At 39.8% G+C, this 24,750-nt stretch overlaps 1 protein-coding gene across 3 annotated transcripts; it reads right to left on the bottom strand.

Moving 5' to 3' along the window:
• Window positions 1-6,086: 6,086 nt before the first annotated feature.
• On the bottom strand, window positions 6,087-24,599 carry klhl17 (kelch-like family member 17). 3 transcript variants are annotated; one of them, XM_023297986.3, is made up of 12 exons: window positions 24,399-24,599; window positions 18,867-19,131; window positions 18,030-18,151; window positions 17,684-17,905; window positions 13,140-13,256; window positions 12,768-12,999; window positions 12,155-12,299; window positions 11,304-11,471; window positions 11,050-11,138; window positions 10,817-10,890; window positions 10,503-10,684; window positions 6,087-8,172 (listed from the first exon to the last, which is right to left on the bottom strand). In XM_023297986.3, the coding sequence occupies exons 1-12, from the start codon at window positions 24,576-24,578 to the stop codon at window positions 7,944-7,946; spliced, it is 2,025 nt and encodes a 674-aa protein (XP_023153754.2). In that variant the 5' UTR covers window positions 24,579-24,599; the 3' UTR covers window positions 6,087-7,943. The 3 variants fall into 3 exon arrangements, with proteins under 3 accessions (XP_023153754.2, XP_023153755.2, XP_023153756.1); XM_023297987.3 differs by having other exon boundaries at window positions 12,786-12,999; window positions 24,399-24,595; XM_023297988.3 differs by lacking the exon at window positions 24,399-24,599 and adding an exon at window positions 23,627-24,322.
• Window positions 24,600-24,750: the final 151 nt, after the last annotated feature.

Raw genomic sequence — 24,750 nt, 5'->3', positions numbered from 1 at the left:
CACTACAGCCAAGATAAAGACACAACGCAGCTGCATCAAATCCACTAATCACTGCACACATTAGGACCATGTGCTAACTGTGGCTAAAGAACCTCATTTACCAAGACAACTATCCAGTACAAAGCCCTAAAACACACCAAGAAACACATTAAAGACAATTTTACTGCTGGAAGCTGCAAATCAACGCCTAAAGAACAAACGAAAGCAATGGAGCCAAACCAGGTTCAGTGGTGAAGAGAAACAGAGGAAATGTTTGTCTGCAGCTAAATAAAGCAGGAAGACACTGAGCTGCTCAGGTGTTCCTGATAACACCAAGCAGCCACCTGGACAGCCAATAGGAACACAGCTTCCTGGAAGTCCAGAGGGCTGGCTTAGTCAAGGAAATTTAGTTTAAAGTTGAAGCAGAAAATTAACAAAGAAAGTTGAAAACCACCTTCTGATCCCTGAAATCTCTGAGTTTTCACACAAAGAACACCTGAACATGTCAAACTGGTTCCATAGTAGAACCATCATTGTAAAAACGTCATAGTATGGTGTGTTGCTCAAAAAACATTAGGACCCGGCTGTCAGGGGACAAACATGTAAGAAACATGAGAACAGAGAGAACCCAACCAGTAGGTCACAGTTTATCATCCCCCAGTCATCTCCTGAAGTCCATATGGTGAGAGACATCAGTATCTGGTTGTTAATTTACCAGAGGATGCTTAGAATCATGCTGATGTGGTCTGTACTCTACAGTATTTTAGTGAATCAATAAATGCCTAAGTTGTTTTCTTAAAAATGCTTTTTAGTTTTTAATAAACATTTAACAGCCTGTATGTAATCAATAAATGGCCTTTGCCTATCTTAAGAAAAACTCACTCAGAACTCTGATATGTTAACAGTACTAAATAAATCAATAAATACATGCATACACACATAAATAAGTTAATACATTAACTGTGTTAAGATAAGATTTAGATTTTTAAAAAGTTGTTTATGTTTTTGCAGAATCCAGTATTGCTCACTGGTTGGTCATTACATTTTATTAGTTTGATTTCACTGTTTAAAATGATGCCACCTCTTTTCAGACAGAACCTGTGATAATAAAACAATACAAAATTTTTAGTTCCGTGTTAATAAAGCACTTAAAGCTTTAAGTATGGCTAAATGCTTTTTTCAAAATTAAATATATCACTCCTTAGGTGGTAGTGACCCCAAGTTCAGTAAAGTTGGAAAGATATTCACAGATTCAGACTTCCAGCATCAATAACTCGTTAGATTTAGGTTGTCAAAACATAAACGGTGCCTCTTTCCCATTGTTGCAAGGCAGACAATGTGCTACAAGCCCAGTTTTATCAAAAGTAGCTGTCTTTCAAGCTACAGGAATAACATTGGTGTCTATGGAGTGAACAGGGTCCGTCTGCAATTTGCAAAACCACTGCAACAGTAAAGAGAGACAAATATTCAATAACTTCACTCTTATACATTGTAGTGTCACTAAAATCACTGCAGCCTTCAACTGGCTCCTGTTGACAAAGTGTTTTAACAGAAATGTAAATGCTGTAATTTGATTCTTTTAATGAACCATGTAACTTGAATGGATGTGATGCTGGTGTGACCACAGTGCACACGTCTGATGTTGCTCACAGTGGTCCAAGGGACGCTCAGGGAGTTTGTGTGTTTGCTCACACTCAGGAAAAATTAGAGGGAACATTGCCTGTAATGCCTTTGGGCACTACTTAGATTTATGACCCCGGTATCTACTCCAGGCACTGAGCTGCCATTCTTATATGTATTTTATTTATTTTTAGAAATCGAATCCAACAAATCTACCATACTGCCAAAAGAATGCATGTATTATTTAAACATAAATAAGAAATTCTATATTGTATATAAATAAGTAATCTGCAGCAATAAAACCAACATGTTCAAAAACTAGTTTTGAGACTGTCAAAGGTAGTTTTGCCAAACAAATACCGCAAATTGTTGAGTTTTGTTGCTATTTAAGGGGACTTCCTGTGTTTGTGACTCCAACAGGGAGTTAAAAATGAATTTACTGTCCTATTTACTTGTACTTTTTTCATTCATTTTATCATCTACTCCCTCATTTTCCTGTTTTTGCATCTTGACCCACAGTTAAACATATATCCTATTTTATCTTCTGGTATGTGTGTCTTTCTGTAAGTGATCTTTGATTTGAATATCCGATAAAAATGGTTTTGTAAGGCTTGTTAAACCACTTTCATCAGCTGGAACTATAACTTAAGTCAAGTATGTGAAGCTTCCCTTTGAATAGTGACCTACAGTAGTTGCTGTCAGTGTCTGTAAGTCACAGTTATAAATAGTTTTGATGGTGTTGACAGATTTGTATGATTTTTAGATCTTACGTAGCCAGTCAAAAAGTGTATGGACCTTTCACTGTCGGCGCAGTGGTCGAGTTGACACTTGCAGAGAGAGTGACAGCATCTCCATGGCCCGATAAGGCCTGTGCAGAGGCTGCCACTAGGGGAAAGAGGAGAGGCTGCAGCGGTAGGAATGCTGGGAGGACAGACCGCCCCCCAGATCAGCTGCAGCAGCTCTTCCACAGTGAGCACATTCATGTAGACAGGTTGTAAACTCATCAGCATCTTCATAGCAGCAGAGATGACCGATAGCTGCAGCAGTCAGAGACACAAATACAACTTTCCATGTATCAATCAAATCCTACAGCGTGCACTTACACACACATAAGTGTGTATCTGAATATAAGTGATACTCTGGCCCAGTATTTTTTTTTTTTTTAATTACCCGCTGTGTGTCTCGAAAAGCACAGATTTTTTAGGTTTCTTTCTTAGAATAAAGTCAAACAGTTCACTAGATCCTGAATCTGTGTATAGCTGGGGTTTGGGAACTAGTAGTGACGATCATTAATATTATTAAACCTAATCATGCGCTAACTGTTAGAGCAGTTTCCATATTTAGGGGCTTTTAGGAATGTAAACAGAACATGTAATGTTGCCATGGAGTCGCTGTGTTAGCAGTGGGTTACAACTTGACTCTAGTTTTCTCACGCTCTGTATTTGCTTAGATTTTAGTAAATTTTCAACATTAAAACTAAATTAAATTACAAAAAGAAATAATGGTGGCTGCTGTTTCCAGTGTAGCATTGAATATACATATAATTGTGTCTGGATCATGCTGATGTTGAAGAAAAAGCAAATGACCCTGATCTTTTACTGTGATTATTTTTCTTTAACATTTATTTATAATCGACATGAGAGGTAATTTTCACCAAACGTAAAGGTCATGTTGGATCTTAAAACTGTTTGTCTCCTGTGCTCACATTTGACTGACTGTGGGTCTGACTGGGAAGGAGGATGAAGATTAATGCAAATTTCAGTTCATGCTTCATGTCTCTTCCTCTGCGCTCCCTTCAACTGGAGCTCCTTCACAGTTCTTTTAAAACATCCGGTCTATAGAAATTCTCTCCGCATTATTCAGAGTCCCTCTTTTGTCCATCCGGCTGCTGTGTACAGTCCAAAGAATTTTTACAACTAGATGCATCACTTCCTTGTTGCACGATAAACACTGCTGAAAACATTAAAACAGGCAGCCACCCAGTGATCAAGGTTAAATATACATGAATGCTTATGTAACAGCCTGAGCCTGTAAATGAATGACTAAGGTTACCTTGGGTAATGTCTGGAGAACTTCCAGCCAACATTGTGTTAATCTGGTGTTAATTGTCACCATTAACATCTGTTGTAACCAATAAGATTTGATGCTATTTTTTATGACAACAAGAACACCATATTTTTTGAAACCACTTTTAAATTTTCTTGAAACATTTACACTTCCAAGTTGTCTTTCATAAATTGTAGTGAATACTGTAATCCATAGTATTACCCAAACGTGCATTATATAGGACATTATTTAAAGTCATTTAGCGCTGTTTTTATTACTGAAAAATAAACCCCCATGCGCATTTGTATATTAAATATATGGTTAAAAGCTGATTAGCTTAGTTTAGTGTCACTAAATGGACACTTGTGCAGATTAAACAAAAGCGATATAACATGTTAAGGAATGACTTTCAGTGGTTCTGTTTGGTAGATTTTATTCTCTCTTGGCAAAGTGAAGCTAACTGTTTCTTCATTTTCTGTCTTTTTGCTCAACTGATGGCTCTCTGTAGCTTAATCTTTATTTTACACTTATCAATGTTTATTTTCCAGATTTTTTAAAAAATACACAAAAGTATCAATAAAAGTACAAAATAGGCCAATTTACTTGTCTGGTGTAAAATAACAAACTGTAACTGAAAAATCAGAAAATTTCAATTTTAATTTCACAAATAGTTCCTTTTTAATTGATAGATGAAATGGCTGAATTCAAGTTTAATACTCTTAATTTAATAATTTATAAAATTAGATACAATTAGAGAAAATTAACAAAGAAGTATTGGTTCTGTAATTTTACACAGATTTGTTTGTAAAATTAGGGATATTATACAAAAATAGGTTTAGGTTTAAGTGCCAAATGAATGTGTATTACATCTATAATCACGCAGTTTTTCCTCATTAAATATATTATTAATTCGAATATCAATTCCTCAACTTATCAATCTGAATGTGTGTCATCTATTTATATATATTATAGGTATATTTAATTGCTTTTACACATAAATATACTTCATTAAACATCAAAAGCCAAAAAATACATATGATTTCATGTAAAATTAAGCTTTTAAAAATCATTTTAATTAGGGAAGTCGCTGTATTTTTATGAGATGGTTATTTTCTGTTATTTTACAGTATTTGTTGGTGCCCAGCTGCTGAAAATTTTATTTTTATTTATTCCATACAGTGCAGTACAATCTATTTACCTAATTCTTGGCAAGAAAACAAATAAGTGTATTTATTGAAGTGTCAAATTATTCCTTTAGCATTCTGAATATTTGTGGTTTATGCAAACACTTAACATCCGACACTGTATAAACAGTGTTCAGCATATTTGCAACCATGACGTGTTTCTGTTTTTACAATCTAATGGCACAAGCAGAGTAAAGCCTCAGCAAACACGTACAGATGGTTCTTCCTGTGTTGTCCTTAGAATATACTGTTAAACGAGCTCTACTTGCAGTTGTAGCCTTTGTTGCTCTCATTCAAAAAGCTGTTGGTGTTTTGCATTGTGCAAATGTGGCCTGTGTTGGTAGGTGTTTGGAGAGAGCAGGAGTTCATGGGGCTGAGTGAGCGCAGAGGCAAGCCACAGGTGTGAATGCCATGTGACTGAGGTCAAGAAGGGTAAAGTGAGAGTGTTCAGCTGTCTGCTTAGATCACAGTGAAAGAGGAGCATGTTGGGAAGGTACCAAGGAATTGTGTGTAGTGAGCCTAGCAACAAACTTTGACAGCAACACAACTTTTAGTGTGTGTGTGTGTGTGTCTATATGCATTTTTATTGGGAATTTAGTTGCTTGGCTGAACCGCAGTGGCATATAGTGAGCGTGAGATTTACACAGTATTTACAGATGGGGAAATAAAGCCTGCAACTTTTCAGTAACTGGATATGTATTCAGTGTGTGTGTGTGCTTGTGTTCAAACACACCAGGAAAGTTATCACATCTGAAAACATCTTTATTTAATTTTTTTTTAAAGTGTATAGTATTGCTTCATTTCGCAATAGTGCAAAATTCAACATTTTAAAGTCCATCATAAATAACAAACATAAATAAACAATTATCACAACTTTAAACACAAACTAAAAAAAAAGCTACAGTCACGTTGAAATTGCACAAATGGATTTAAGATAGCTTGAGCTTTTTTATATTTACATTTCGATCCACAGAACTGAGGCCAAAGTCTTATGTGGTTATGTGCGCCTTTGTCTTAAAGTCTGTCCCTGACTCACATCGACTTTACGGTTTAACAGCATCCTCTTAAGGCCATCACAGCTCCCATTCTACTGCGTCCACTCTTATACATAAATGAAAGATAAAGTAGTTTTACATAAACAGAACTGGATCAACAAAATCCTTCAAAATAAGGAGAAAAGGCACCTTCTCAGAAGTTTGGAATGATATCACTGCACTACACATGAACTAAAGTGAACCCAGACTCACAAGTGAGTCAAAAAAAAAAAAAAAAAGTCAAAGCAATATATTTATTTTAGACATAGCAGGTTGACTGGAAACTTTCCCAATTCACTCACCACAGGTTCTAAAGCCAGTATGTTTGTGGTTACCTGGAGTTGCTTCTATTTTAACTTAATTGAAACGGAGTTGGATCAGTTTCAACAATGAGGTAACAAAATGACATGTGTTGGGGACAATGACAGCACCAAGTGTCAGCAACATTACTCATTAGTGTCATGTGTTGATATATTCAAGGTAAACTAGTAATTGCTGCTTTAATGTAAATGTAAGCGATCACGTGTCAGAAGGATTACATCCGCCGCCGTGTCTTTATTTGACTGAGAAGTAGAATTAAAGATAATAGAGCATCCTTTCCTTAACTGCTCAACAGGTTTGCAGGAAAATAAAGCCGTTTTCATAAATGTAGCGGACGTAAGGTACAGTGTCGTGTGAGATCATGCTTGTGGCAGTGAAGAAACATTAAGAAATGCAAATGAAATGCTGCACGTCAAAATGCAACAGTCAGTCATCTTAACCAGGAGAAACTCTGAATGCACACAAATTCAACAGCTACCGCTCTCACACCGAGACATTCTCTTTGTCATTTCCACTGACGATATGCACATCACATCTAAATAAATATATTAAAAACACTCTTAAATAGGCATAGGTCTGATCTGTGTCCTTCTCTAAGCATCTTTAAAACAGAATATATTAGAATTTATACATTTTTTTTATAAATACATATAGTTCAACATAACGCTCTGTTTTTATATATATATATAAAAAAAGGATTCAAACTCATTTACAGTTCTGAGGGCCTAGCTTTTCTATGTTGTTGGTGTCCATGCTTTCTTGCAGTATGAGAAGGGTGTTTAGCATTGCCTGTTACTGCCACCTAGTGTGGCATAGCAGCACTACGACATTTTTTTTCCTATCTTTTTGGGAATCAGCGCCAATACGTAAACATGCATGGTACAACCACTAAAAAGCTACATTCCAAAAGTAAAATCATTCTCTTTCTCTTTTTTTGTGCATTATTGCAAAAAAAGAAAACTCCTGACATCAAAGAAAAACCTTGCAGAAGACAACATCAAACCAAAAACATTTACATCACACATGATAGAATTTAAAGGCCCACCATGTTTCACGATAAGTGTGTCAAACACTGGAGTGGTGGAAAAAAAAGTGTGGTTTGAGGAAAGACTGCTCAGTGTTCACGCATCTTTTTCCAGGAATATCTTGAAGAGAGTGGCAGCTGGTATCTGTACAGTGGAGTTTAGGCATCCAGACCAGATATAGTGAAGTCCAGAATTAATGGTACCATGGTCAATAGCAGCCAGATTGGATAATAAGAACATTAGATAATTTTTTAAAAGATGTTAGCGATATTATGTATTTTTTGTCTTTTATGAAAAATCAATCAGGCTTCAGAGGTCCGTCTTTGTCCGTATCACCTCAATTTCTTGGTATTCATCAATATTTCTCCAACAATCGTGTATTTCAAGTATCTGGCTTGTTGTTGGTGCAAAGAAAAAGAGGAGAGGAGTTACTTGTCTAATTCAGATTTCATTTTTAAAAACTTGCGAGTTTGTTTTAGATTGAGATTCATCATTTATGTTGTGTATTTTTTAAAATGTGGCTAGCTAAATCTCACCAGAGTGCCACTAATTCCGAAGCCCACTGTGCCAAGCCAGGAGCCTCATTCACATCCGCCTTTCTGCATACATTTACCTGTCCACTCCCAACGCTCTTCCTCTTCTTCCTCGTCTCAAACCGAGCAGTTTCGTCTCTTCCCAGAGCCAGTCTGGGCCGTAGCAGCAGAGGCTGAGGTCAGCCAAACGGTGACCCCGTGTCAAAGGCTGGTGGAGGAAACCGAGAGGGTGGGCGAGGAGGGCGGTGGGAAGTTCAGAAGCTCCAGCACGGCGACGCCTACGCTGCTCCGCCGCGTGAACATGCAGGAGGCTGCAACCCATTTGTTGCTGCGTGGGTTGTATTTTTCAATGGAGTTGAGACTAGAGCTGCCATCGTTACCTCCCACTGCATATAACCAGCCATCCATAGCCACCAGATCATGAGTGCTCCTAGGAAGATAAAAAAATATCTAATTCAGCATCTAAATTACACATGTACTGTATTGTCATATTTTTAAAACAGCATATTAAGATCAATTTTTCCATGTCTTATCTGGAGTGAGTAATAATCTCTATTCCTTCTGCATGGACAGAGTGCAAATAAAAGCCAGCGCCTGATTATTTACACTAAATCTAGAGCTGTCAAATCATCCAAATGTAGTTGACTATTACCAATTTAATTGTATTTTTCTGTTTATTTCGTGCCCTCTATTAGTTTTAGATTAGCGGTATTAGCATCTTTGACCGACACATTTTTCCCGCAAATCTGCCAAATTGCCTCCTTCAAGTTATTAAGTTAAAACCAAAACAAGCCCTCAGGCTTGCTGTGGTGTTTCGCTTTGCAACTAAATCCAATTTTATGTCAATAGATGCTCATTGAAATGCAGTTTGTGGAATATTAGAAGTTAAGCGCCTTAAGATAAACATTAAACCGGGGGAAGAAGACGGGGGTGCAATCGGTGGAAAGCAACCTGGAAGTAGTGACTGAAACATGACATTTCTGTTAGTTTCATGCAGCTGAATGGAAACAGTTCAGGAAAGATTATGAAAAATGATTGTGGTTGCCTAAAAGACCTGCAATCATGTAATATTTGTGAAAGGCCTAATTGGATACAGTGAGTTTTGCATTATATTGACAAAATACAATTCCATAACATGAAAATTATCAAAAATTGGATTAAAACACTGAAAGACAACAGTAGAGATGAGTTATAAGCTACATTTTAATTTTAAAAATACTAAAAATGAGACCAAGGACTCTATTATTATTACAAAAACAAATTAATTCCTGAAGTCCTACACAGTTTTTGTGTAGTTATTAGAACAAAACTGTTTTAATCCTCATTTTCAAAAGTCCTAATCATGACAAAAGGGGATTATTTTCGCCAGCACAGTTGTTTTCACACTGGCACGTGTGTAAAGTGGCTTTGGAGGCGTGACAGATTAGTGGTCAATATGGTGTGATATCTTGCTCTGTGTAAATGGAGTCTCTCAGCAACTGGATAAGAAAAGCACTCAGAGCCACACAGCTGATTAATGCCATGGGTTATTCATGGAGCTGCACAGTCAACTGTTGTCAGGTTTTCCTGCTCCTACAACATACTGACTCACAGGCAGCCAAGTGTGTGTGTGTCTCTCTAGTAGCCCTGGGAACACAGTGAATCTGCTGATGTGATCACAAATCCAAGACTGCTACATCTCTAAATCTCCCTCCCTGGTGCAGATTCTATTACAACACAATGGCGTGAATGTGTGCATGCATACCTGCTTTGATAATGACTTGCAAGACAAGTTTCAGCTTTCATTTTTTAAGAAATTTTAAAAAAAACAGCGACTGGTTTGGAAAATAGGTCATTTGATGTTTATGCCTTAAGAAGGTTTAGCTGGTAAAGAAGACATCCTAATGCCCTGAATCCCTCGCTTTGAACAGTGAAGATTTACCACAGAGCTAAATAATTAGAGCCGGGGTACCCTGTTTTTTATGATTTTAGATCATACAAGTGCTGGATTTACCATCCTTCTGACTCCCACTATCCATTATTTCCTCTATCTCCATGCCTTTCTTCTGTCTGGTGCATGCAAATGTGCACAGGACACGAAAATAGGACCTGATCTTTTGTGCTTCTTAAATGAAGACCAGCTGAATTAATATCCTCTCAGCAAGGTTTTACGTTTAATAAAAACACAAAAAGATGACTAAAACCTAGAAAGTATTTTAAAATATTCAGCATGTCATCACCGTGAGTTGAACCTCTGCATGTGGAAAAGTAGAACTGGGTCATCCTGAAGGCTTAGTCAGTTAAGGTGCGTCTTGTTTAATTAAATTCCCTGGACCAATTCCAGGTCATTTGTCATCTCCTCTATTGTATTTTTGCTCTATCTCTGAAGTGCATAACTTCAAAAATAAATTAATAAAAAATGCTGTTTCACAAATGTAACCGACTGCCTTTGAAACGTGACTAGTAAAGGCTGCAAAATTCTGCACAGGCTGGAAGAATTTTGGAAATATTTACCGTTGCAATATTAAAAACAGAAATACATTTGACAAGAAGTTACTTTCTTACATGCTCTGGTGACTCTTGTCTTGACAAGAAGGTCCTGCAGATCAAGCATTTATTTCTGCAGAGCTCATATCTGCTGTTTGTTGTTGTTACAGCTACAAATGTAAGAATGTTTTCCCTGGTGTGCAGGTTAACGTCACTCCTTTCCTTACTAGAACTGCTCTGAAAGCTCACTGGACCTAAACTTGTCTGCTCTGTTAGTACTAATACGAGGCTAACCTGCGTATGTTCATGGGAGACACTCCCTCCCAGGTGTTGGTCTTGGGGTTGAACCTCTCCACAGAGTTCAGACAGCTGGTGCCGTCGTTGCCTCCTGCGACGTACAACATGCCGTCCAGCACGGCCACCCCGGCACTGCTGCGCCGACTCAGCATGTTGGCGATGGCTGTCCATGTGTTGCTCTGTTGGTCCAGTCAAGAGGGGGAGCATTGGTCAGACGTTCATACTCTACATTCACTCGTAGTGTGTGCTTTTGAATGCAACGCTGAGCTTATCTAAAACAGCTTCTGATGATAAATTTAACAGCACTTTACCTGGGGGTCATATTTCTCCACTGTTGCGAGATGCGAGGAGCTGTCATAACCTCCCACTGCATACAAGCTGCCATCTGGAGGAGAAAAGGGAGTAAACAGTGAGAATGTAAATATTAGCAGTTGCACACCAAGGTGGTACCTCCCGCTTGATTTCAGATATTAAAATGTAGACAGTGAAATGTAAATATTTAGTAGAACAGCTTGTTTGTGATATTTGTTTAGCATGTTCCTACCCAGAGTTGCAACTCGTACGTATCTCCTGCGAGTGCTCATGGCAGCAATTGAGGTCCACGTGCTGGTGAGAGGATCATAACGCTCTGCACTGAAAGAAAAGAAAGAGGCTTGATCCTTCAAGGCTGCTTTTTAGACCTCGAGATGATCAAATAAGGTGCAAGAGATGAGATGACAAAAATGAGCAAAATTTAGCTTAAACTGAACATCAAGGTGTTCAACATTCATCAGCAAAATGAAAAAAATCTGTCTTTACCTATTTAGACAGGAAGCTCCATCATAACCTCCAGCAGCATACAGCAGGCCATGCAGGACAGCTACACCTAAACAGCTCCGTCGTGTTCCCATGGAAACCTCCGGTTGCCAGGCATTGGTGATGGGGTCATAAGACTCCACGGTTGCAAGGTCTGAGGTGCCATCATAGCTGTAGACATGTGGATTGAAATGACTCAGAAAAGGGTTGAATTGAAGCTTGTGACCTTGAGTTATCTAAATAAATATGCAATCCATAGCAAATCAGCAGGTTAGAGGGGCATTCTGCATTTCAGAAAATCTGTCACAGCTTGTTTTGCTGCACTCAAGCTCATTTTACATGTAAATTATTTACATGTTCCACCTGCAAAGCTCCCTCTCAGGTGTAGTTCAAATCACAAGTCACAACATGAGGTGGAGTCCCAGCTAAAGTAAATTTTCAAAGGTCAACACTATCGCTATCACCGTCTGACTCATCTGATGTAGGATGCAAGTATAAACCTGCCATTTTCCACTCACTGTCAGGCGACTTTGTCTTTTCCTTCCAGTATCTGCATATTACCACTTTCTTTTGCTAGCAACCGACCACACTGAAAAGGTTTTGCCAAGGATAATGCAAAAGTAGTTTAAAGTGCATTATTAATTTTATTGCATCTACCACTACTTTCAGGAAAACTGAAACTGCATCATTCGCTTAGCTCCGCCCACACTAGCTGTGATTGGCTTAAAGACCCACAAACAAGCCAGATCACTAGTTTTTTAATCCACCGTAGAAGAATAATAGTGTGGTGGAGCCAGACCATTGCCTTCAACAGAATGTGCTGACAAAGCAAGACTATGGTTATCATCACTCACCCTCCAACAGCATAGAGCCTGTTTCCGATGGCTGCCACGCCCACCCGTGCCCGCCGAGTGGACATGGACGCCACCATGTGCCAGCGGTCTGTCCTGGTGTCATACGCCTCACAGTCTCCATGGATGGCAAACAGGCTGCCACCACCTAGAACACACAAACACAAGTATGGATGAAGAAATGTTTTAACGTAGAGCAAAAATGTAAACATTATAAAGAACATTCTGATTTTGGTCAAAGAAAGCTATTCTTTGAGAGGAATTTTTCCCAAGTTGTGGGGTTTTAGACATTGAAAGTCAAATGTGTTTATAGTTCTTCCAAATGACCACTCTGGAAGGCAGAGTGAAAAGCTATCTGGCATAGAGAGGGAGGAGACGCAATTTAATTTACTAAAGGGCAACATTGTAAAGTAGGTCTGAATGTGACATTGTTGGTTTTGGAAAGCTACAGCTAAAGGTTGATACAAGCCCCCACTACCCTGTTAGAAAGCTGTGTGGAGAGTTGGGGGGGTTCCAGCACTTTCCAACCATCCAACATGCAGTTCAGACAGATTATAAATCACACACAAAATTTTTATCTAATTGATGTGCGGCCTAAGTGTACCCTAATGGGTACCTTTAGGAGGACACTGACCAACCGCGAAGAGCACAGGACTGGCGCCCTCACAGCGTCGAGGGCGCGTCCGGCTGTTGCTCAGGACTCCCCTCTGCTCAGGCATCAGGTGGTACTTTAGAGCCTCGATCAGCAGGTCCTTGCACTCCGAATGGTGACGCACCAGCAGCTCCGTATCAACGTTGCTCATCAGAAAGTCTCGCCTCAACAGTGGCAGCCGCACGCACTTCATCAGCTTGACGGGGGACAGAGGGAGGGTGGGCGGTGAGTTGGGGTCAAAAGGAATGGAGAAAGTGTGATGGAGGTGTTGTGCAGGGTCAAAAATAAAAAACGTGAGCTGAGAATTCCTCTCAGGTGACACAAGGAAAGACTTACCCAAGGTACATGTTGCCTGCGTCCGTCTATATCATGTTTCACCCAACTCAGCACGGCTCGGTACACTTCTTCTTCAGATGGCACATTGAGATTGTCACTGGAGATCAAATCCAAGACCTGGACGGACAGGACAAAGCAGTAGGCGGAGTCATTTTATACCGTGACTTTTAAGAGCAATCTTTTGAAATTCAGTATCACAGTGCTTTCAGTTCAGCTTCGACCATCAAACAGCACTTGCAGAAGCATTTGTTGCTGAGAAAAGAACAACAAATGAGGCAGCACAAGTATTGTGGCCTAATATGTCAACACATAGAAAGTAAACTGCAGTGGCCACAGACTGAATTAGTCACTGCATGTTGTACCTGATTTTGTCCACTGAACTGTTGCTTCTTTTCCTTCCTCCTCTCTTCCATCTCCCTTGAATTTGCTTGATTTGTTTGCATCATTTTGATAATGCACACACACATAAATGCTTGTGCTGTTACCTTACAGTCTCTGTGTGAGTAATTGTGCTTTGATATATATCAGTAACCACTACTTGTGCATGAGTGTATCTGTGGCACAATGAATGCTGCAGTCTGAGTGGCTGGCTGGCACTGTTCCCAGCTCAACCCAAAGCTGGCAGGGCTGGGTGGGGCCAGAGCCACCAGCTGCTGCTGCTGCTGCTGCTGCTGCTGCTGCTGCTGCTGTTGTCTTGCCTGGCCAGATCAGGGCAACAGCTAGCAGTCCTCCAGGAACAGCTTCTACTAATCCACAGTCGCACAGAGAAATACTGCCTTTGCCCCACCCTGCAGTCCCTCTTACCTCTGCATGTACATACTGCATCAAATCATCCCTAACAAAAATGTGTAGAAGAAATACAAAAGAAAAATTGGCTATCTTTGAGTGCTTTAAATGTCCTTGTACTATAGCAGAGCAGCAAGAATGAGAGAAATATGAATGACAAGGGTTTCGGCTATGTCAGGGTGTCTTAATACACACAGTAATTAGGATGCATCCACCACACATTGTCTTCAAAATGTCATGCATGTGATGCTGCATGAGTAAAAGATCACCAAAGACGGCCAGCCACAATCCTGCCATGTCTTGCCACTTCCTTCACAGAACATGGAAAGAAATATGGGGCATATTTCACAGCTCTGTGATCTCAGAATCCTTTGGAGCAGTCAGTACATAAATCCAGATCTGGTGCAGATTTATGACAGGCACAGGACAGAGTGGGGCGGTAAGCCAAAGGAAAGACAGAGAGAGGAGAATGGAAATGAAGAAAATTGTCTATTTTTAATCTGTCTTTATGCAGCTTAACTTTCACTGTTTTAATGGACTGTGCCCACACACTCACATTGCAGACTCAGTCTCACGGCTTTGAAGGCCACAGAATGAGGGAAGCTTAGTGTTTTATTCTCATGGAGCTTCACTTTAGTGCTTTGGGAATTGCTCTTCAGAGAGGTGCAAAGATAATGGGGAAGTGATGCTGGCAGCTGTTTGTCATTTCCTTTCACTGCCCGTTTAATTCACCGTCACCTGTTAGGCTCTACAGGCATCTGCTTGAAAAAGATGTCATTTCATATAAGAAAATACATAGTTGCAGGGCCGTTTCTTGACATATGTTCATACTGCAGGAGCTTTCCTCGGGGAACAGCATCGTTTTGAATTAGGGCCTGAATTAGGTTCCAGCTAGATGGTTTTATGGTGCATTCCAGTTGAAGCGGTAAGTCACAACTTTTGATTTCTCAGTCGGAAATTTCAACTCAAACACCCCCTGGAGTCAGATTTCTAATTTGGAAAGTCTGAGGAACCTCTCGAATGCTGATCTCAAAATCTAAGATGACTGCTTAGTACATCAACAGCAGTGAAAGCTGTTGTAATACATTGTTTATGAACACTTATGTTTTTTTGTCTATTTAAATCAACTATAGACACAGTACTATGCAACTTCTATCTTTAGACATGTTGCTACAGTGTTTTTATGTGCAAAATATCACATAATATGTTGATATTAACTAACATTACAACAACAATAACAATGGCTGACCTTAAAACAAAGGTTTCCTGTAGGTGTACACCGTGGTTTCCCTACTCGTTGTATTGGAACGTGATCAACTCATGTTGGACGTCATTCCCAGCTCCGACTTCTGAGGTCAGTGAAACGCTTTATTAGTTTGTAGTGCTAGCATTGTTTACAGTTATACACCCAGCATGCTAAAAAACCTGCAGTTGCAAACATTATGGTTTGATTCTAGTTTGTGGCCGACAATAATGAGGAGGGATCAGTCTGAAAGACTTTATGACTGATGAATCTCTAATGTTACTGCCCAGTTTTTGCAAAGGGTGACATTCAGATGAAATTTGGCCCAGTCTCAATGACTAAAGCCTCACAGACTGAACTGACATCATGGCTGTAGTGTTGGATGTTTGAGTTCATGAGGGCTTGAAATGGTATAAAAAAGGAGGAAGTGGACAGATCATTGCTTAAAAACAACACCTTGCCATTTCAAAAAGAAGAAAAGTGAATTTAGACGTATGTTTGATTCATAACAGTGTTGAAAATTCTGCATTAGAGCCCTTATGCACATGGAGATTTGATAGCGGGCCAGCCCTGAGCCCTCACGCACTTAACACGACTGTGTCTCAAAGTTCACGAGTCTTTGATTGTGGAGACTGGTGGTAGGGCCTTTGAGACCATCACGGTTTCTAAAAGTCAGCGGACTACCTTGTTTAATTTTCCCAGGTTGTGGCTCTACTGTAAAGTCACATTTGCTCCATGCAGCAGTTCTAGACGTTAGCTCTTAGAAAAGTTAATGAAACTCGAAAACCACCAGTTGAAAATAATGCCCCATTTTTTGGAACATCCTGGTCACCACACACCTTCACAGTAAGATGTAGCCAGTATAACCAGAGTCTGATGAGTTGAGTGTCTAGCAGCTGGATGGATCTGTGTTGTAAAAATCCATTTTAATTGTTTGGGGGGGGGGGGTTTGTGGCTGTTACAAGCTTGAAAGTGTAAACTAAAAGCTGTTAAGATATGAAAATGTTTATTTCTACCATTTCTCAAACCTTCCCACAACTAGATAGGCTCCTCCCAGGATTTGAAAGATTCTGGGGACACGTGAGGCTTTAATTTGTTTGCTGAAAAGGGGCCCAATATGGAGCCTTCAAGGGAAGGTTAACCTGACTATTTGGTAGTCAAACTAGCAGGGCAAGGCAAGTTTATTTGAATAGCATCTTTCAACAACAAGACAATTTAATGTGATATACATAAAAGGATTGAGTAAAACAAAACACAAGATGATAAAGGACACATTTAAATCAAATGTAAATAACTCAGATAAAATGAATAATGAAAAAGAAGCCACAACCAATAAAACATGCAAATAAAATTTAAAGTGCAGTTACAGTGCAATGAGAAATATGAATAAATAATCCCAGTAGTAAAAGGCAGTGGCCAAACAAAAAACCATGACTGAAAACAACTAAGAGTTGGAGCAGACCTCAAGCCTTCTGGGAGTTTGTGGCAGATATGTGGAGCATACACAGTAAAGGCTGCATTCTGTGCTTAGTCTTGACTGCAGAAACAGAAAGCAAACATGTCCTAGATAAATCTGAGAAGTTTGGAGCTTACTGATGAACTTCAGGCCCCCCACGACTCCTTTAGAGGATAAATGTATATGATGGGCTAAGGAAGGATGGATGAATACATGCAAGCTAAATTGTCCCTAAAACCGTGGCGTTGGTATGTTGGTAACAGTAAAACATAAAAGCCAAGACAGTGATCCTTATTGATACCTCAGAGCAGTAAACAGTGCTGTTCGCTCTATAAACAGTGCAGCAGCTGTGGAAATGTCACCAGCTCTGCCTAATTACCACTTCCAGGACAGGAACCACAGTGTTGCCACTGCTGAGCCCAGCTGATGAATAAGTGATGGTCTGGCTAAGTCGATGTGCCAGATAAAGTAGATCATGGCTGCACAGTGGAATGATAAAACCACCAGAGACGGTGATCGATGCAACAAGGAGGGAAAGAGGAGAGGTTTTGTGTTAAGAACGCAACAGTATGCTTGCAAGAAAACATGACAGAAAAAAAAACCAAAACATGACTGATCTGGACACTGGCAGCTGATAAACATATCTGGGTATGAAATTTACTGCATTGCTCTGTGGTCTTCATGGTTTGGCATATTTCTAGGCAATTGGATGCATGAATCAAGCTGAAGTGTGGCAAGCACCAAGCTGTGAACCCAAAGGTCAATAACTGTCATGGATTTGGAATAAACAACATTTTAAAGTAAAATGACTCTAGCCAGTTCTCACAAAGTAATCCAAATCAGGAAATGTCTACGAGCCAATGGCTTTCACACACAAACTTCCACATTGTAACACTGCCAAGTTCATGGTAAACAAATTACTAGTATGACTGACAAACAGAGGAAGCAATTTCCTGTGGACACATTTACCAACAGCTGTTTATTTCCCTTCACAGTTTTTTTTTTAAAGCACCAGTTTGCAGAGGTCACAGCAGGAGACAGAAGAAGCATCACTCCTACCTGTTTCAGTGGCAGCAGCATGAACTCCTCTGTCTTGGACACCTCCACAAAGTGCTGCAGGACGTACTTGTGTGCTGACTTGAGCAGGTCGCTGCAGGAGTGTGTGTCAGCGAAGCCTCTGATGCCCAGGCAGTTAGAAGGGTCCAGCTGGCTGAGGAGGAACTTACAGCAGGCGTCCCGCACCCCATTGAGCTGCAGCAGGCTTGCTGCTGGGAGCAACGTCTAAGAGGACGGCAGTTACAAGTGGAAATGCACTGAGTCTGTGGAGTCTTTGTGCTTTATAGGGGTCAAACTACAAGGCTGACTTAACAGTAATGCCTGTGGATCTTAAAAACCTCCACTATACCTGCACGTTGCCTTCCCCGACCACAATCTCTGCTGTGTAGGCGTATTGGACCAACTGCTCCAAAGCCTGAGGATCGATGTCGTGAAGGGTCACGTGGGTCTGCCGACTCTCAGACATCTCGTCTGCATGACCACACAGAATGAGAGCATTTTTCCTGCAAGTTATAACCAATAAAACTCTGCCTGATAAAACTGCCCCCCCCGTTCAATCAGCTTCTTCTAATATTTACAACGCCGCTGCCAAATGTCAGCACAGCTCGTGTGTTGCCGTCCATTTAATCAGTTGTTTAAACTGTGTGAGATGGTTGAAATTCCTGAATTCATACACGCTCGCCCACCCCAATTCCTGCTGTTCTGTGTTCTGATGGTCAAATGTTTCATCTAGTGTTAGCTATGAGACTCAACCACATCCACTGATCTTTTCAGCTAAAATGAGCTAATTAGTGACTGGGTCAGACGAGAGGAAGTCCGGCAGCTGAGTCTCCAGTTAATCGACTGTCTGAAGACACACTGTACCCTCACAAAGATCCAGTGTTGGGAGGAAATCTGAGACTCACACACCTCGTCTGACCACCTGTGTCCCAGAGAGGAATAAGAGGAAGGAAGCAATGATGTTGAAAGGATGAAGTGGCATTTGCTGTGCGCACACACACATACACACAAGTTCTTGTGCCATCAAACTCAAAACAACAAAGCAAAATGATGTGCAGTCAGACATTAAGAGCCTAACACATCTGCATACATACCAGATGCAGATTTTTTGGGGATTTCAGGCATGAAAACAGGCAGAATGTGTGACATTTAATTATTAAAAGTGGACAAGGTGGACTGGACGTACTGGTAAACATAGCATGGAAGTAGGGGCTGCAGGACGCCAGCACCACTTTGTGCGCCTTGATTTCTTTGTTGGAGACATGAAGCACAATGTCACACAGCAGACCACGCTGTCGCATCCTGTTCATGGACACGAACGAGTCGTGGTAGTGGCGCTTCGAATTATGCGAGATGCTGTGGCCATCACGGTTGAGCAGCTGCATGCCCCCTTCCATCATGGTGCCGGATGTGGCGGTCGTGGCCTCGTGCCTGGGCCGCACTCTGGGCAACTGAAACATGAAGGAAACCAGTTAAAACCATTATCAGTATGCTGTATTTAAAAAAAAAAAAAAAAAAAAAAAAAAAAAAAATCATCTTTTGTCATCAAAAAAGTTGTAGGAGCCATGTTTATCTTTAAGAAGGCAGGTGTTACGACAGGTGTCCTGAGCAATCATTGTATTTATTGTTCCAGTTATAGCAGCCACCGTGTCAGCTGTGACAGGAAGCCCTACCAGCATGATAGAAATCTGACTGCAGTCACAAAGCATAGTAGGATGGCTGGCCTCATTATCTGACAGTCAGCGTCAGGACTGATTAGACATCAGTGTGACAATTAGAGTCAAAAGATGAACATTGTTAGTTAATGTGGAATCAGATCATTGCAGGAAATTCATCTATTGGACTGTCTTGATTCTTCTGATTGCAATTTCTCCAGACAAGCCACTTTAATTGCACCAAGATTAGCTGTGAACTCCTCTCACCCTGCTCTCGAATAGTTAGGTAAAGTTGGCAAGATATTCACAGATTCGGACTTCCGGCCTCAATAACTCATGGGATATACGTTGTAAAAACATAAACAATGCCTCTTTCAAATCGTTGTAAGCTAGACAATGTGCTACAAGGCCAGTTTTATCAAAAGTCGCTGTCTTTCAAGCTGCAGAAATAACATTGATGTCTATGAGCAGCCGGCTGTGCGACGAGTGACCAGGGACCGTCTGCAAATAGCAAAACCGCTGCAACAGCGAAGAGAGGCACTACACAAATATTCAATTACTTAACTTTTATACACTGTAGCGTCACCAAATTTACTGGAGCCATCAATTGTGTCTTGCTGGTCATACTACAAGTCTTGGTTTGATACTAAATACAAAATCTGAGTTTTAAGGAATTTTTGTTATTGTCTTATTATTTTATTAGTCATAAAATTCAATAACTTCACTCTTATATACTGTAGTGTCACCAAATTTGCTGGAGCCATCAATTGTGTCTTGCTGGTCATACTACAACTCTTGGTTTGATGCTAAATACAAAATCTGAATTTTAAGGAATTTTTATTATTTTATTATTATTAGTCATAAAATTCAATAACTTCACTCTTATATACTGTAGTGTCACCAAATTTACTGGAGCCATCAATTGTGTCTTGCTGGTCATACTACAACTATTGGTTTGATGCTAAATACAAAATCTGAATTTTAAGGAATTTTCGTTATTGTCTTATTATTTTATTAGTCATAAAATTCAATAACTTTACTCTTATATAATGTAGAGTCACCAAAATCATTGGAGCCTTCAGTTGTGTCTTGCTGGTCATACTACAACTCTTGGTTTGATGCTAAATACAAAATCTGAATTTTAAGGAATTTTTTATTAGTAATGAAATTGTTGTTATATATCTCAAATATTTTTTGTTGTAACAGTTAAAAGTGGCCATCCATTTTTTTTTTGGTAGATTGTGTAACATTAATAACCAAAAGTAACTGAATTTTAATGATTTGGGTTGTTTATTGCCATGTGAAGTTGTGCACACTATTTAGTGTGCATGCTTGTGTGTGAAGTTTAAGGATTATGAGTAAATTAGCTTTGATGGCTCTTCTCTTGATGTATGTGGGGCTATATTTTTAGATCCACAGTGAACCTGTTTGTCCAAATACATGATACTGAATAGTAATGGAACTTGGAATCCTCATCAAAGAGAGGATCAGATAACACCAATATACCAAACTAAACTGTTTAGACTGTCTTCTTAAGTACTGACGACTGGGAAGAAAGACAGTCAGATGCTTTCTTACGAGGCTGCAGCGTTAACTGATTTATTTAAACCATAATGTTAAACGGCTAATAATATTTTCCAAGTTAAGGACTGTATGGACAATACTTGGAAGAAAAAACCTGAAGGTATGATCAGTAGGACCTTTTGATGGCTGGATGGAGTTTATTTTTTCTGCAGTGTTTAAGAGCGAAGTGATTGAATTTTATTAACTATAAAAAATTCCTTAAAATTCAGATTTTTGATTTATTACCAAACCAAGACTTGTATGACAATCAGGAGCCAACTGATGGCTCCAGTGAATTTGATGACACTACAGTACATAAGAGTGAAGTTATTGAATTGAATTACTAATAAAATAATAATAAAATTCATTAAAATTATGAAAGAATGTTTTTATATCAAACCAAGAGTTGTAGTATGAGCAGGAGGAGTCATTTGATGGCTCCACTGATTTTGGTGACAATACAATGTATAAGAGTGAAGTTATTGAATTTTATTACTAATAAAAATTCCTTAAAATTCAGATTTTGTATTTAGCATCAAACCAAGAGTTGTAGTATGACCAGCAAGACACAACTGAAGGCTCCAATGATTTTGGTGACTCTACAGTATATAAGAGTGAAGTTATTGAATTTTATGACTAATAAAATAATAAGACAATAACAAAAATTCCTTAAAATTCAGATTTTGTATTTAGCATCAAACCAGGAGTTGTACTATGACCAGCAAGACACAATTGATGGCTCCAGTAAATTTGGTGACACTACAGTATATAAAAGTTAAGTAATTGAATATTTGTGTAGTGCCTCTCTTCGCTGTTGCAGCGGTTTTGCTATTTGCAGACGGTCCCTGGTCACTCGTCGCACAGCCGGCTGCTCATAGACATCAATGTTATTTCTGCAGCTTGAAAGACAGCGACTTTTGATAACACTGGCCTTGTAGCACATTGTCTAGCTTACAACGATTTGAAAGAGGCATTGTTTATGTTTTTACAACGTATATCCCATGAGTTATTGAGGCCGGAAGTCCGAATCTGTGAATATCTTGCCAACTTTACCTAACTCTCTCGAATGAACGTTGCATAACCGTCATCATGCAGCGTTTTAGAAGTTGTCTGATGAATATTTAGGATTCACTAAGAAACTACTGGATGATTCAAACCAAAACAAAATCAGAAGAAGCCAAAAACACATGACAGGAATTTTAATCACATAATGCTGACTTTGATGCTGAAAAAGTGCAGAAAACCAGGCTTCTAAGCTTTAGCTGAACTTTAACTTTGGCTGACTGGTGGGGAACAACCACCCAATTATATAACCTTAATTAACGGCGAGCCGGCCGCTAAATGTGGCAGCAGATCCAACAAGAGAAGTACTCTTTAGCGGCCCCACCTCCTCTACTTACACTCTATGCATCCTGTCTCTACAGTGGATGGCCTGAAACTAACTCATCACATGGCATACATAACAGCTACACAAACACAAACACATATATACCTTAGGGTTCCACTTAATGTACTGAATAATCCACATATGTGCAACACTGATCCTAAACTGACACATGCATACGGCATCTACACACTTACATTGTTATTGTTGTCTATTTGTTCATTTTTCTCCTCCTGTTTGCAAATATATGTGTACATTTTGTACTTTGGTATTTCTCGTCCTGCTTCTTCCATGTCTCATCTGTATCTAGCTGCTATAATGTAAATTTCCCAGGTGAGGGATCAATATCTTAAAAAACTCCAGTAGAAAATAAAAATAAATACAAAGAAGGTTTGAAAACTGTTTATGAAGCAAGGTGATATCCAAAGGAAAGCCTTTACAATGAAAAATTTGTTGTTTTATCCCTAAGTGGATAAATAAATTACCATTCCATGACACATAGACTGCAATTTTGAGTGAGTGTGAACTACAGAGGATTGTTAGAAAAATCTGCACCCTTGTAGCAATGCTTGATTTTTATTTTGAATTCATCTTCCATGCTTGGAAAGAGATATATGTGGAAATTACTCAAGCTTAAGACTGTTAAAACAAATTTCATCAGTAGAGAATATTGACTAGTTTTAAGTCCAAGACAACACAACATTCCAAACTGAAACACAACATCATATTACTGATCCTGATGAAGTTAAGTTTCTCACGTCAGTCACATACACAATCCACAGAGTATTTGTGCATCATCACAGTGTTGTCATCTGCTCTGAAGCTCTCTTTCAAACATAGTCTCCACTGTCCCACTGAGCACCATCTCAAATGTCATCCCAGCTGCCTGGCGACTAGCTTTGGGTCCCATTTTCCACAACACAATAGACCATAAAAACACACCAGCCATGGCCCTGTATGAGGGAACAATCTGCTCTCCTGCCCAAGGGAATAACACGAGACAATGCTGCAAATTGAGACATGGATACACAGGAGGTTGAGACAGATGTGACAGCACAATTGGCACAGTGAAAACTAACAGAGGAAAGCACTTCATTCCAGGATTGTGTCTCCGCTCCTCTCTGGTTCAGAACCTTGGCTGGCATCCACACCTCCTTGACAGCAGTGCATACACAGTCTTCGTGGACATGCACATGTTTTTGGGCAGAAGGATGCTTCTTTTCATGTATGAGGCTCCCGGTGTGATGAGAGGAAACCCCAACCCCCCACTCCATGTATTTTGAATAAGAGCAGCTATCAGCTGCAGCAGCGGCAATAGAGAGGATGAATGTGTAATTTCTTTACCGGTGGTTGTGTTGCGGTTATCCTTGGACACGATGTCTTCCTCGAAGTGACGGCAGATAAATCAACAGCTGTCGCGGTCAGATTGGTTTAAAATTGGTACCATCGTCCGGCTATCTGTCCACATTCTGACACTAGCATACGAAATACGAAGAAAGCCTCTGTTTTGTGCTGTATGCGGTTGACGTCAATGCAAAAAAAGCCTGCATGAAAGCTGACATCGGTTTGTTAAGGTGGAGCTGCAGCTGCCGGAGGAGGAAGTAGCGACGCTGCTCATCTTGTTGAAATTTCAAACAGCGAGAAAGAAGAGGCAAATATTAAATACACTCCAAGTTATTTTATTTGTTTAAAATGTTAACGGCTACAATTTATGGTCGTTTTTCAATTGACATGACATACACGACCTTAAGTGTCCGCTTTTGTCTAGCCAGAGCGCGGAAGTGCATTCGATAAATTGGTCTGTCCTGACCACGAAAGGCGGGGCTTCGGATTGAAGTGCTTTGATTGGTCAAAACCTAAACCATACTACACTTCGGTTGCCCCGAACAATAAATCAAACACCCACCGACTCAAACTCAGCATTCAATAATGTATAAATACTGCTGTTGTTTCTCCTTACTGAAGAGCAATATCAGTGTTTTTATGAGTCTAATGCTTAACTAAAATGGGTGTCACGGCTGTATAAATCACAACTCATTGTCTTCGTGTGTGCTAGCCAGAATAGCTAATGTTAGCTAAGTGTGACAGAAAATTTCAAACCGGACAGCATTCTCACCACCAGCCGTCGTCGGTGTCGATTTGACAGCAGTGATTTCCTCCGGTTTGTGAGCTTGCCCAGCTTTGTGGTGGTGTAAAATAACGGACAACAAATGAAAACGGAAAACTCCCGGGGTCTCCAGCTCCGTGTGTCCCGTGAATGCAGCTGATCATTCAATTTAAAGCTCACGTGCAGCATCAAAACACTACTTGTTCTTGTAAGTACGGCGTTGACAGTGAAAATTTCGAGGTTGGCGTGAACGCCTTACCCCCGGCTTATTTTCTTATTCTTATTTGATCATGCGTTACATGTGAGCAATTTTTTTTAAAATTTAATTTATTGTAAAACGCTAAATTAGTACATCGGATCA

Source organism: Amphiprion ocellaris, chromosome 8 (genome assembly GCF_022539595.1).
Source record: "Amphiprion ocellaris isolate individual 3 ecotype Okinawa chromosome 8, ASM2253959v1, whole genome shotgun sequence".
Classification (NCBI taxonomy): domain Eukaryota; kingdom Metazoa; phylum Chordata; class Actinopteri; family Pomacentridae; genus Amphiprion; species Amphiprion ocellaris.
The sequence above is the reverse complement of the archived record's forward strand: the minus strand, read 5'-3'. Positions and strand labels throughout refer to the sequence as shown.